The sequence below is a fragment of the Aquila chrysaetos genome, chromosome 4, assembly GCF_900496995.4.
Source record: "Aquila chrysaetos chrysaetos chromosome 4, bAquChr1.4, whole genome shotgun sequence".
Lineage (NCBI taxonomy): Eukaryota > Metazoa > Chordata > Aves > Accipitriformes > Accipitridae > Aquila > Aquila chrysaetos.
In genome coordinates, this window is record NC_044007.1 from 68,378,854 (window position 1) to 68,393,968 (window position 15,115).

Sequence of the window (15,115 nt, forward strand, 5' to 3'; positions counted from 1 at the left end):
ACTGCAGGTTTCCCCTCTTAAATCTGTTCTCCCACAGGTGTTACCACCATCGCTGACGGGCTCAGCCTGGGCCAGAGGCAGGTCCGACTTGGAGCTGGGGAAGCTTCTAGCAGCTCCTCACAGGAGCCACCCCTGCAGCCCCTTCCCCACTACCAAAACCCCGCCACACAAACCCAAAACAGGGTTCCAGAAGACTTATTTCAAAATAATGCTTTTTGCCACCATTTCTTCCCTGTTGATTCTCTTAAATGGAGATGACTGATTAAAAGATACATTTCCTTGAAATATGAGGATCTTTCTTGAACTGTTTGAATGCATACAGAACACTTCTTACAGGTTTTAGTTTCTAAGGGGAAGATTTGTTGGCACACAAGAGCAAGTTGAAGGAGATTTACAAGTGCTTTGTACCATCAGAACAGCATAAAGTAGTCAAATGTCTTCCCTAGTCTTTCCCACATGCCCTGTCTAGGCTGCAAACCCCTGAGTTGCTGTTAAGCAGCCAGGAAACTGTCCTGGACATTTTTTGCCCTTGTGAGACTGAATTTTTATTTTTTTTTTTTTTTTTAAACTTTTCATTCGTGTTTGAATCCATAAAGAGATGCTTATTTACAAGAAAGAAATTTCTGTAAGAGATCTTTCTATGTGTAGAAAACAATTACTAGCAGTTTGTGTAACTGGGCCTACAAAACCTTACCGCCATTGAATTTCCACCATGTTTCCATCAAGTCAGCATGGACACATCCTATATCCCACCCCTACATGAATTCCTGTAGACTTCTGAATTGCAATGAACGTCCACCTGTTTCTCATTAAAAATCAGTAGTGCCTTTAGTTCCAAAACAGAGATTCAGCAGTAAAACTCTTATCAGTTCAAGAACAGAGTCCAGTCCTTTTGTATCAACCGTGCTGATTAAGCCTGGCTTTGGTTATTATTAAATGTTTACTAAAAGAGCCACCTAAAGCTCATGCAGTGACCTATGCATAATAGTCATCTTCTTTAATTGTTTTCAGACAGATAATTGTTTCAGCTAGGCGTCAGTCTTGATCTGTGCACAGCTGTACTACATTATCTCTATGGCTTAAAGATAATATGTTGGAAAAATTACCACTAGCAATTTTTAAAAATAAAATTTTCTGCAGAACTGAAGTTTTCGTTGGGAAGATGCAATGTCATGGTAGTCCAATTTCAAATGAAAAAAAGATGTCTATCCAACACAGTTGACCATTTTGATTGTTGAAGTGTTAACTTCTGAGCAAAATACCCTAATTTCTATTCCATTAAAAATATCACATTCATCCCACTGAGGTGAAAACAACATTAGAAAGATAAGATTTCCCTCAGAATTAAATTTGCTAACTGTTTTCAACACTAGTGTTAAATGAATAGCTAAGCTTATTTAAATCATCGTAGGAAACACCGGCTAACATTCACTTTGGCTTGAATTAGTCCTGTCATATTTTTAGTTTGCCACTGAATTAGACTATCTTTTAGTGTGTGTGTGTGTGTGTGTGTCCAAAGAAGAGCAAAGAAGCTGGTGAAAGGTCTAGAGCACAAGTCTTCTGAAGAGCGGCTGGAGGAACTGGCATTGTTTAGCCTGGAGAAAAGGAGGCTGAGGGGAGACCTTATGGCTCTCTACAACTACCTGAAAGGAGGTTGTAGCGAGGTGGGTGTTGCTCTCTTCTCCCAAGTAACAAGTGGTAGGACAAGAGGAAATGGCCTCAAGTTGCACCAGGGGAGGTTTAGACTGGATATTAGGAAAAATTTCTTGACTGAAAGGGTTATCAAGCACTGGAACAGGCTGCCCAGGGAAGTGGCTGAGTCACCATCCCTGGAGGTATTTAAAAGACGCTTAGATGTGGCACTTAGGGACATGGTTTAGTGGGACTTGGCAGTGTTAGGTTAACGGTTGGACTCCATGATCTTAAAGGTCTTTTCCAACTTAAATGATTCTATGATTCTATATAAACTCTAATGGACATCCTGAGAAAATCTCACAGCATATGATTGTTGAATCCAGACAGAAAACTGAGGCAGACTTTAAAGATTTTCCCACCAATATAAATCATTAGCAAATAATATTACGGTTATAACCACAATCAGAAAAAAAAAATAATCTTGCACTAGTACAATAGCACATTCCTTTAACAAACTCAAAGCCTTTCTCTGGCTGACATCAGCCACCCTGCAAAATATACAGGAATCACAAGTGAAACTTGTCTGAAGATACACCTGGGGAAGGGGGCCAAAAAACTTGACATATCTAAATTATTGTGCTCTTAGACACATAGCTGTAGGAGTGTATGAGTCAACAATATATTTTATGACTAATAACAAGCTTACTGACATATTGTAGTGCATTAATATATATAAATGACCTACTTTGAACTGCCCCCTCCTGCATTCAGTCTCCTGCTGAAACTCTCATAAATACATTTGTACAAGCCTAAATACATGATCTCTCAGATTTCTCCAGGCTCCAGAAAAATCCACCTTATTATTTTTGACACTAAGGTACTTTAGAAGCAGCCATCACTCTTTAAACTGCTCTGACTTACGCGCACACCTCCCATGTTAGTATCAAACCGTTGCCGCAGAAAGCTGGTGGGCGTTCGTGTGAAAGAGACATCCCCCACCTGAAATCCTTCAGACTAGAGCGGTGCAGACAAGAGGACGCCCTGCCTCTCCAAGGACTTCTAGGATTCCTTCAGAGGCCTGACATGCACACGGACTAGGAAAAGAATTGTAGAGGGAGACAACTAGATACTAAGGGCAGTAGCATAAGCGAGGCCAACCTCTTGTCTAACATTGGGTTGGAAGACAGTTCTGACAGGAACCCCTCAGCTGGGGAAACGCAGCCCAGCCGCAACAGATCTGAGGAGGAGCTGGGCTCTGGAAAGACCGTTCTTACTTCCAGGAATGGAAAAATGGGAGATTATCTCTGCCAATCCAATTTAACTTCCGGAACAAAAAGATCTCTATGCAAAGGCTTATCAGAGATGAGAAGAATGAAAAAGAAAATGATACTTTCCATTTCCTTTTGGATGCAAACAGATTTTTTTCATTCCAAATATACTCTACAATCTCCTTTCCAAATTTTGCCAGCAACTGGGACAGCTGCTGAGTATGAGCCAACATGTGTCTGAGGCACATGTAACACTCAAATTTTGAACTTCTGCCTTCCCTTTCTTTGCTTGGATAGGCAACTGTCTCTCTAACTGAACACTAAAAAACACCTTCTGAAATTCAGATGCCATCATTATTGTTTTTCCATTATATTTATTGTGCTCTTGGCTCCTACAGGATTAATCTGGTTATTTAAACTAAGAATTCAATACCAATACAAAATTTAGGCCACTAAAATCTGCCTGTTTGGGATTTTTTTTTTTTTTTTTTTGAGCAGGTACAAACAAAGATCTACATTTTAATCCTGCTACTTTCAATGGCAATCACCCTATGCATGTTTGCAGCACATTCACACGCACAATCAAATGCTGAGCATAGGGAATTTCATGTATGCTGGTCTTACTATATTTCTTTTAATTCAAAAAACTTTATTTTTTACAAACTAATATTTGCTTTCATGTAAAACATGTAAAACGTACAGCAGTCAGAAGTGAATGACAACTGTACAATTAGCAACATTCTGAGCAGCAGCAATTATTAGGGTTGCTTAGTTAGCATGTATAGGCACCGCTTGAATTACTTATTCTTTCAAAGCAAAACATACAAAACCACATGCATGCAGACATTACCACCAGAACTCAACTCTTGGACAAGATTCAAATTCTCTGTATCTGCTGCTACATATACAAGTGTTTCCCTGGATCTGACATGAAGAGAAATGCTCAAGCTCGATTCGGCATTTAATTCCGCTACAGGAAAGCGGTAAGAAGAAGCTAACCATGCAGTCCACACCTAAATTCCACTGAAGTCAAGTACAAAGTGTTTTACTTAAAAAGAAATGGAGCTAAACATGTGTAACCTTTCTTTAGGATATAAACCTTGACAGAGCTGAACCCCATGAAGAAATGTTCTTGCTCAAATTATTTTTTATTCAAATGTAACACATTCTTTGTTCTGATACGCAATTAAATATATTTACTTACACAGCAGAAAACTTTCACAGCCATTTCCTCATCAAACTGGCCAAGGATTATCCGAACGTCATTACCCTGCAGATTGAATAGAATACGTGGTAGTTAAATACCGTCACAGCCTTTCCAGAAACCACTTCAGTTGGCCATTCAAATCGTGTATGGAGTTAGCACAGATTACAGCTGGAGACAGCAAAATTAATTCAGAACTATTCCATTTTCTATAAGTTCAAGAACTTGAAATACTGCAAGAGAGAACAGCTGAGGTGTTTGAAGAAAAAGATTAAGCAATAGCACTAATGAGAATAAAACTGTAATGTTTATCTTGTCAAATATTACTATTCAATAACACTAAAATAGCAAATATTCTTTTGATCCCTTGCAAAATTAAAACCAGCTGAAAATACATGCTTTTCACTGCTTACATGAACTAATGCTATACAGTTGAGAGACTGGAGATTTGTAAGTGAGCTAAAATGCCTTGATATTATGCCCGCTTTAGTAATTTTTAAAGGTTTTACTCATACATGTCTATAGTCACTATAACACATTGTCAATCCTTCCTCTCCTCCTCCTTTCCACCTCCACACATTAAAAAAAAATCATCACATTTTAAGAATCTATGACTGAAGTCAAAAGAGATCATCTTACTTTCATACTTAGAAACATATTAAGAAATTATTCCTAAATTCAGGAGCATATACAGGAAAATATCTCTTCAGGAACAGGGCTAGCTTTTTTTTCACGTGAAAAAATGCTGCTAACATCTGTAAGACACAGAACAGATAGCTTTTTATGACTTAATATTACCTTTTATTTCACACAAAAGCTGAGTCCTTAGCAAAAGCTTGAGCAAATCTAATTTTTAATTTCTTGTATAAAACACTCGGTTAGAATTACTAATAGCTCTTTCCCTCTCCAAGGAAAAAAGAAACAGATGATTCATTGTGAATTTCAGTGGCGAAAAACATTTTGGTTTTAATTAAATCAATTTATCAAAGATTTTCAGTTTAGATAATTTCAATGTTTATTTCCTGTTCAGCAGAAAGTATGATGGACAGTGCAAAAAGATACTAAAATGCTTCTGCAATTAAATACATGAAATGAGTATCAGTCTTAGCATGGTTAAAGAACATATTATGTTTTGCTCATTCTGAACCTGTGCATTTTCAGTAAGCCTTCTCTTTACATTTAGCCACAGATTGATAAAATAATGTAAATCTTATTGAAGAGGATTAGATTCTTTTTAAACAAATCTAACAAGGTCACATGAAACTAAACAAACAAATTACACAAATTAAAGCAATAGTATTACAGTTTTTGTAAGGACAGTAAATAGATTTAGGAATTATGCAGCAAAAAAACCTCTCATCAATTATTTCTATTTTCCACATTTAAAAAATAATTTTGGTCAATCTTGGAACTCCATCTCTGAATCGCTTGACCTCTCTGAACATAAAAATGCAGATTTAATACTTGAAAAAAGAGTGGCAAAGTTTGGTTAAAAAATAAATGACACAGGACCTAATTATTAATTTAAAATTGAATAAATTCCTTTTCATTTTATAACATGATAAGAACCAATTTTAAAAAAACAGATGTGTGGCCTCATAGTTTATGAGTGCCAGAGACTGCAGGCAGGGTATAGAGAATAACCCAATAGTGCATGTGCAGCAACGCTGCCCGCTGGCTGTGCAAAAACCTTCAGACTGAAGTCATAGTGTCTGTGGTGCGTGGTTCCATGCCTTAAGACATTGCTTCCACCTGATTATCACATAAACTGGAGTACATTTCCCACAGTGACTATTCTTTTACTGTAAAGTACTACAAGAACTGTGTAGTCCGTCCTATTCTTTTTTTCTCAGAAATATCCCATCCCATTTCAATAACTTTACTGTCTGCAGGGATTGTCTTACACTAATATCATGGTGCAATTAGTTTGGCAATAGCACTCAGACCCAAATCTTGCACATTCAGCCACATGAGTATGTGGCTTTACAATTCCTTTAGTCTATAGGCACGCAAGCAAGCAGGCACACAAGAAACTCATCTTGAAAATGTTTTTCACACAAGACATAGCAGAGCACCCGCTCTAATATTGGCAGTCAATCCTATTTTCAAACGTGCTCTGCTCTTGTTCAGGCACCCAAGCAAATGGGTTTGCTGATTTGTCCTGCTGTCAGCAGATCCCAGTTCAGGGATTTCAGGGAAGTTAGATTTTCTGTCAGGCGGGAATCTCCACTTCCAGCATGGGCTGAGCTTCCAATGGCAGAGCAGGAAATCTGCAGTGTGAGAACCACATCTGAGCCAAGTTCTTGAGAATCCCTGATGCTCAACTGGAAAGCTTCACAACCCAAGTTCAAAGATCAGCTAAGGCTCTAGAACTTGACAGTCCCTGATGTTCTGTCATCCTTGGGATGTATGATCAAGCCAAGATGCAATATCCAAATGTTCTTTTGCCTAAATTAATGAATTTCCATGTTAACACATAGATTACTGTTGTTGAAGCACTCCGTACAGTAAGGAGGACATCAACATGTCTGTGTTCACTAAAAGATTTGGATGGTATCCAACCACAAACTGACTTAAGAAGATCAAAAGAAATGTTCTATTACCACCTATTAAAGAATAAGTCATGAGTCCTCCATTTCAAGTATTATGCCATTGAACACTACAGTAAAAGAAAGTTGAATTCTGTTTTTTTTTCCAAAGACTTAAAACTCATAAAGTTAATCATGTTCTTTTCCATGTCTTTTTATGTGCAATATGCTAAAAAAAGGTTTCTCTGACAGAAATATGAATCCCCAGTTGTCTGCCACATTTGTCCAGGTATTAATCCTTTGAAGGGTGGGGAAAATAACAAACCACACATGCTCAGTATTGGTCAGAAATGGATCCAAGAAGATAATGCTGAGAGTCAGTAAATAAAGTGACTGGAGGTAAGATCCAGTGAGAGAAAAAAAGGGCACATGGGAAGGAGAGAGAAACCCAATAAGGAATTTGGGTAATGACTACTTACACTTTTTAGGCAAAAATGGAGCAAACAGCTGGGGAGGCAGCAGTAGGCTTGAGATCATTATTGAATAAGGAGCTTGGGAGGGAGAATTAGGAATTTCAAGAGTATGGCAAATAGGAAGCTTGACAAATAATTACTGTTAGGACAAATGCAATCTCAGAAAGTATGCCCAGAAGAAAATGGAACAATAATCTAGACAAAGGTACTCAGAGGGAGATGAGAAATCAGAGAAGCAGAACACAGAATGGAGTAATCAAGAAACTTCAGACTGGGATGAAGATCCAGAATGAGACGGGGATGTTGCTGGGTTAAGTGGAGAGTATGGGATCACAGGGTCAAGCTGACAGTGAATATATGGCTGAATATCTTTTTCTCTGTCCATCTTCATAAAGTTGCATCATGAAGAACATAATAGATAGTTCTGGTTGATTAGTCACAAATGGGAAATCACAAAAGATTCCTCCTGTTTATAACCACACAGATTTCAATACAATGCTGTGAGATGCAGTGCCTGGGGCTTGATGGCTTGCAGTTAAAAAGAGTGGAAAATTTAGTAAGCAATCATGTAACCAAAGAATTGTATGTTAGAATACATGTAGAAGGAACCAATTTAGGAAAGTCTATACAACAGCTTTTCCACGTATAACCTTCTGTGTGCAATGATGCACTCCTCAGTAAGCCTCTTTCTCTCCAACTCTGCTTTTTGCATCCTCTTCCACATTTTTCCCAAATTTGCTCCTGAAGAATTGCATCCAAGATGGTAAATAAGCCTGGATCCATTTGATGCCACGCTTGGGTCTGCTGGCTCTGTCCTGCGTAAGAGACACTGAAGCTTCAAATTCCCTTGCAGAGATTTTATCTGGATGGATAATAAAGTCTGCACTGAAGTTTATCAGAGCTGGGTTCATGTCAGCGCTCATAGGTCAGGGCATATGTCCTCATCATAGTCTCATGCAAAGAGACACGTCCAATACTCACTGGGGCATAATTTTTCCCCCCCTTCAGTCACACTGTTAACTATCAACCAGTATGATCTCCTGGCAAGGATATACTATTATTCCTTTACATCAACCCTTATGGGACCAAAGCAAGTTAACACGGTGTAGCTCCCTTGCAGGGATCAAAAGTCACCCACAAAGTGTCAAGTACTCTTTCTTTCTCACAGAGTTGTAAATTGCTTGCATGGAGCTAAAGCGTATTTGACAGAAGAGTTTTTAATTCATGGAACTAGGCAGGTGATCTAGGAGATGATTAAAAACATCCCAGGGGGAAGGCAACTCCCAAAACTGCACTTATATAAAAAGACCAATGTTTAGACCATTTGCCAGATGGTGAGCTGTCATATTTACTCTTCTCAGAGATTAGAGTAGCAATATCAGCGTTTAAGCTTTGCCCCTCAGTAAGCAATACATATGTTCCCATATGGACTAAAGTTCAAACAAGAAAATGAAGAACAGTTACATTTCAACTACCCACAGTTGTGGCGGATTCTCCATAAAAACATGTTTTATAAATGTAGACTATAGCAGAGCCTCAAAAATGAATGCTCCCTTCTTTCCTTCATATGGGTGAGGATATTATTCATCCACTAAATATAAAGTGCTTTGGTACTACAGGCAGCTGAGTAGTATAAACCCTGAAGACAGTGAGGATCAAGACATCTAAGATGCTCCACTGAGGGATGAAGAACAACTTGTCTCCTCCACTGCCATTTCTAACAGCCTCAGATATGAGGCACTCTTCAGCCTTTTCAGAGTTTTTGAGTGATGCACATTATGCTGGAATAGGCAGCTATTTTTTTTTTTTTCACCCTGCAGAGCTTCCCTTCTGTGATCAGATTTTAATCTGTCTCATTTCTAATGAATAACACCACAATGTTGTATTACACAGCTTTCCAGAGAAGGATTGCTACAATATCTCATCTGCCAGGAAAAGTCAATGTCTTGGCAGGCTCTTTCTGAAATATCTAAATTGAACAGCTCAGATACTCTGTCTTATCCTCTACCATGTATCTGACAGTGAAGATGTTATCAATACATCTACTCAAAGCTGGGTAACTTTGTCAATAGAGGTATCCACATGTTCTGCCTTCTAAATGCCTGGATGTCCACTTGAAGAACTATAGACAAGCCTCTGACCTTAGCTATAGAATCACTGATGGTGAAGGTGAACTGGAAGATATCAGCTCCCACCATTGTAACATGCTGGCAAAACTTGCTGGTATCAGTGTTAGTGTGCATGTCACTCACTTAGATTGAGGCCGCATCCAAACCTGTTCATGGCCCAAAATTTTAATATTTAATTAACTTGACTGTTAGAATAAGAGATGGTGTTCGGTCAGTATCCAAAACACCTAATTGTATTCGGGAAATCAGATGGAAACTGTTTCGTTGAATTGGAATTCATATATTGCAATTTTTTTGTCCTACGTGCAAGATACAAGAAAGTTGGAAGCAGAAGTGTTATTGCTCATACAATTTGCCTGTGCGTGCTTAGAATTTTTAAACATTTAAGTTGATGTACAAATGCACATTCTCCAACATCGCTTTCTCTGAACACAAAAATGAGTTCTAAAGATGTCCTTAAACAAGAATTTACTTTCCAACTGTGATTCAAAAAGGCTGGAGTCAATGCAGTGAAAATTAAGGTGTTGCTGGGACAAATATAAAACCTATATTTCTGCAAATCATACCAGATATTTCTATTTTATATTGCATAATCATTGATTTCATTAATTTAAACTGTGTTTATGAAAATAAAAGGTATTTTGTGTCCGTTTGAATCACAAGTACAGTAAGCAGATACCAGTTTACCCATGCGAGGTTTACATCTTGAAGAAAGGAATGAACATTTTTAGAATTGGATAGCTAAGTTGTGCCTGACGTACGTACCTAAGGACAAGTAACCTTACATTCCTGTCAAGAACAAGCAATTGTCTAGATAATTGCTTATTTATTGTAGTAATTTGTTTTGAAGAAGAAATAGCTTTAGTGTATTGTTTGCTAGAGTCTTCTGGTCTTCCCTATAAAACAAACAGCGTGTTGTTGACGTACCGGAAGGCTAGAATCTCATTGCTTCTTCTAACCTTCAGCCTAAATATACATCTTCTATGCTTTTTTGTTGTTATTACATCATTCATTGGTTTAAATAGCTCTGTCTTCAGAATTGTTAGCTTTCTGATGCCAGGGGTTAAAGACCTTGCAAAAAACGTGGACTTTACTGATAATATATACTGGAGTCTTTTCAACCCCAGATAGGAAATGCAAACTGGCTTAGACTGGACAGGCACAAATGGCTTCCTATAAACATAATCTTTACCTATTTATACTTTAAACATTCAGGCTTGCATCTCTAGACTCTAGGAATAATAAAGCACACTTGGTTTACCATGCTTCACACCTTTTCCAGTTAGCTTCAGTAATGGTCTAGTCTGATAGAGGTCGATATCCTTGCTTTAATTTTAGGGTTTTAAAGCCATTCAGTTTATTAGGGGGTTTTCAGCCTATTTTACACATGTTTAAGTATTTGCAGGATTGTGGCTCCGATCGTGTGTCATACGTATTTGATGCTAGCAATGATTCAATCTTCACCATTTAAAAGTGCTTTCTCTTGCTGTCCAATAACTTTTTTCATGTTCATACGCAGTTTAAGATTCATATCGCTACGTCTAGTTTATTGTTGGTTGCACTGCATGGTAATGCTAAAATATAGTTTTAATTTTATGAGATGCCAGGAGCCTAATAAATCATTATAATAAGAGAAGGATGGTAAATTATTCTGCTATCAAATCTATTTTTCCTTTTTTTTTTATGATTCATATGAAATAGTACAGATGATATAAGCAAAGAATTCAATTTAGAATGTGTAATGAAGCTAATGGAAAGATGCTCAATGCTTTTGCTACATGATAATTTACCTTACAAGGGTTTTGGCTCCAAACCTCAAGAGGTTTCACACATATATCACTAAGAGCGGTGCTTTAGGTGCAAACATTAAGCCAGCAACAACTTGCTTTACTTAGTGCCCCTATCAGGAACTATAAAAATATTTACTATGTGCATAGACATTTATTGACTTAAGCAGGACTAGGCCCTCAAGATGCAATTTGTTGACCTTACTATGCAATGGAATGTAGTAACGTATCTTTCTTATGCAAATTTTGGTTTATTAGCCTTCTTCAAAGGAAAAAAAATATAAATCAAATGCCATGACATAAATACCACTTTCTCTTTATTTCTCAAACAGCAGCACATACCTTAAGCTTCTTTACGCTTGTGCAAGGATCATTGGAGAAACTCTCTGTATCTGAAATCTCGATGTCTTCACCATACAGGACGCCAGTCAGATCATTCCTCACCTGTCAGAAGTTGAGAAAAGGCAAACTAGTGAACTGAGACTCAGTGAGGAGGAAGCAGATGGACTATATTTATCACTGTAATGACAAGCAACGATCTCAATGATGATATATGCATGCACATTTTTTTTTTCCGTTTCGCCCAAAATCTGATCAAGGCACTGTTCTTTTACGACCCCAATCTACTATCAAGGGGTGTACTACGTAAAGAGCTTTACTATGTGTGACGAAACGTTCACAGTGGGCTCCCACTTTGCTACATGGGTATGGACAATTCTTCTGTATTTCCAGTGCTGTTAAGACCAAAAGCTTTCTTGTAGCCAAAGTGATGTTTGAGACTGCATAAAGGGAAAAGACTCATCAAGGAAACTCTTACATATTCTCAGTGCTGAGTACTAATTTGAAACCCCTGTCAGCTGGTCCTAGCATGAATCAGCAGAGCTTAGCTTACATCACTTAGGGATTGGTAAAGCTTAATGAACTCCTCTGTGCCCTCCTCTTATCTTAGAGCATGCATCTTATCATGAGGCAGCAAGTAGTATGGTTTGCTTAAAGGTGACACATGCAACCATGTACCAACAGATTTTCTCACCTGTTTTTTTTTTAATAGTGCCAAGACTCTGTCCTCTTTGAGCTGCCTAATAGCACAAAGAAGCCAGATAACACACAAAGAAATCTGGTTTACAGATTTAGGGTTTTTTTTCCATATAACTAATTCAAGGTTTTCTGTCTTAATCACTGCTGGTTTTGCTCCAGCCACATGACTGCAAAACAGAGTTCCACATTACTATTCCTAATAGATGAGCAAAAATAATTTTAGCTGGATATAACATGGTTACAGACTGAAATGAAGAGAGTGGCACTCCGACTTTAATTTAATAAAATTATGATCACATTCATTGTACTGATTGACTGTTTTATTTTTTTGTTATAAAAGAAATAGGAGAAACAAATCACAGTGTAAAACAGATATCTCAAGTGCAAACGCAGATAATACAATACATGGAAGAGAAATATATGTGATATTAAACAGGAAAATTTCGAAGTCTATAAATCATATGCAGATACTTTCCAATGACCTTCTGTATGTGTCACTGGAATTACGTATTTTAAATCTCCCTCTTAACTCTCCTTTTCCAAGACGTCCTTTGAGAGAGAAGCACAGTCCATTCAAAACAATCTGAAAGTATTTGATATACAGTGACATGGTCAAGTAAAGAAGAGGAAGTGGTGGTATATGTCCTTCAGGAGCAGGAACTTCTTCATTTGAATTGAAATAACCATAAAGTTTATATAATGAGAAGGCATTTTATCCATGCAAAAATAAGACCCAGCTATTGCTAAATTTCCTCTGCTGAAAGTCTATCACACTCATGCCTAACTACACAGTAAGAGCAAGGGGATGCAATGAGATATAAAAGGTCACAGGTGAGACTTCTGCGTTCTGCTGGCAGCTTTACTTTCAAGACAAACTCATCCCTTCAGTAATCCTTCAGCCTTTCTTTAATATATGTTTGTGAGCATCCTCCCAATCTATACATGTCAGTGTTTCTGTTGGGTGTATTTCATGCCTTAATGTTTACCATGCAACTGATATATTTTTTTGGTAGGCTGCTTAACTGTTTTAGATAGCAACACAGTTTTTGGTAAAAAAGAGGAACATTAAAACTATCTTTGTACTTTTGCAAATTTCTTCAAGACAAAGAAGCATAATCTGGTTTCTGCAATGTAGTAATTGCATTAATTGATGCTCAAACAGCATTCCGCCTTTTTGCTGGTCCCTTTAAGTTGGTTTTGCCAAGTTTCTTGGTTGACCAATGAAGTATTTCCTGAAGATCATTACTACACTGGCTGCCTTAATTACTTCTTCCATGGCCTCTGCTTCATCTTATCCCTTTTAGCCATGCTTTAAAATTACTAAGACATATTTTTACCTTATAACCTTTTGCAATGATTAAAACAAGTGGACATATAGGTGATTTTTTAATTAAAAATTATTTTATTTTACAGAAGCAACAGTCAGAATGGTCAGTCTGCCAAAATTTGAGTTATATCCTTCATACTTTTGTGATGTTATAATCAGTTTTTAAGCGCATTCTGTGAAAATGTATTCACTGACAAAAAATGATCAGTAGTGACTCCGTTTTCTGCTAGTATACTAGTAAAATGAATGGTTGATATTTTAGCTCCAGCATTACCATTAACTGCTCCTTATGATACAGGTTTTTCTCGATACAAAATAAAATTGCTTTTCTGAAAGAAACCATGAGTGATAACAAAAGAAAACAGACCTCTCTTGATCATAGTTTAACTAATGTCCAAAATCCTTCTACCTAGTATGAAAGTTCACTAGAACTATCATATGTGACTTAGAAAAAGTAAAATTTTCCTTAGCTACAGAACTGTACTTTCCAAAGGCATACAACTTGCCATATGCTTCTACCCCGTACTGTCCAACCTTCTTCTGTAAAACAAGAAATTTTTTAGTTGTAGGTTTGCTTTTCTGATATTTTCTTCATTGTTTTCCACAGCCATTTCTAGTCATTCTTTTAATCTCAGAGACTAGATTAACATTACTCAGGTGATCCGAGTAGAAAACAGCTGATTCATCAAATAATGTTTAGTCAAATTAGACCATTATTAACCTGAGAAAAATGATAAAAAATACACATTAAATATTAATAAATAGACTAACACCTTGTGCCCTTCAGTGGAGGGCACAAGGCTGACACCTGATTATAAAAATTACACTTCAGACTGTCTACTGACCTGCTGTGATTCCTTCCCTTTAGAACTTGTTCATGAACTCTGCAATTGAGGTATTCAATTGCATATGAATTTTTTTTTGAGCAATGATATTAATTTTTTACAAGCAACACTTACTTACATTCAGTCACTGAGAAATTTCTTTGACACACCCCTGCCCCATCTGCTAGAAGCCCAATACTCTGCAGCTTTCAGAGCTCTTAGACTTTTCACTGAACTACTGATTAACCTCCCCAAAGACACACCTTATTAGATTTGGTGCCAGAGAAGTTGGAAACCTTTTCACTTCACTGCCACAATCAGATATTGGATGTTTTTCAGATGCATCTGTTGTGGAGATTTTGCCAAAAGAAAGGTGTTTCTTTCCCATTATCACAACAAGCTTAATAAGAATTTACAAGGTTTACATTGGTTTTTAAGAAGACAATATTTTTTTTCCCCTTTCAATGCTATGACCACTAGTCTGACACATCTCATCCTGTGCCTGGTCTGGGGGTATTTTCACTACATTTTCCAGTCTGTTTCCTATTTCCATACCTTTTTTTCACCATCCTCAGGTTCTTTTCTTTCTTTCTAAATATCGCACAGAATTGAAATTTGTGGTTTTCTTCCTGCGGAAGTTCTTCACTTCTTTCAAATAAATTTAACTACAGAATCTTGTAATTTGGATATGGGTCCAACATCAGAATTTGCAAAGCCTCACCTCCAGTTCTAGAGCTGCCAATTCCTGTAGCAAATGTTGCGATTTTGGATTAAAATTGTGAAACTCAGAATACAAAATGCTGCATGTTTTGTTTTAGCAGATGCTTGCAGTCCTGGAAAGCGTATCACCAGCGGTACAAGCGGTTTTAGAGGACAGCAGTAATTGTTTCATTCCACCAGCT

The 15,115-nt window shown here is 37.4% G+C and overlaps 1 protein-coding gene across 7 annotated transcripts in view; it reads right to left on the bottom strand.

The window, feature by feature from the left end:
• Positions 1–15,115, bottom strand: part of GABBR2 (gamma-aminobutyric acid type B receptor subunit 2) — a 488,653-nt gene that overhangs the window by 246,481 nt on the left and 227,057 nt on the right. For all 7 annotated transcript variants that reach the window (XM_030011389.1, XM_030011392.1, XM_030011394.1 and 4 more), the window contains 2 exons: positions 11,367–11,468; positions 4,108–4,173 (listed from right to left, as the gene is read on the bottom strand). In XM_030011389.1, coding sequence (XP_029867249.1) covers positions 4,108–4,173; positions 11,367–11,468 — 168 coding nt within the window. The remainder of the gene's footprint in view (positions 1–4,107; positions 4,174–11,366; positions 11,469–15,115) is intronic.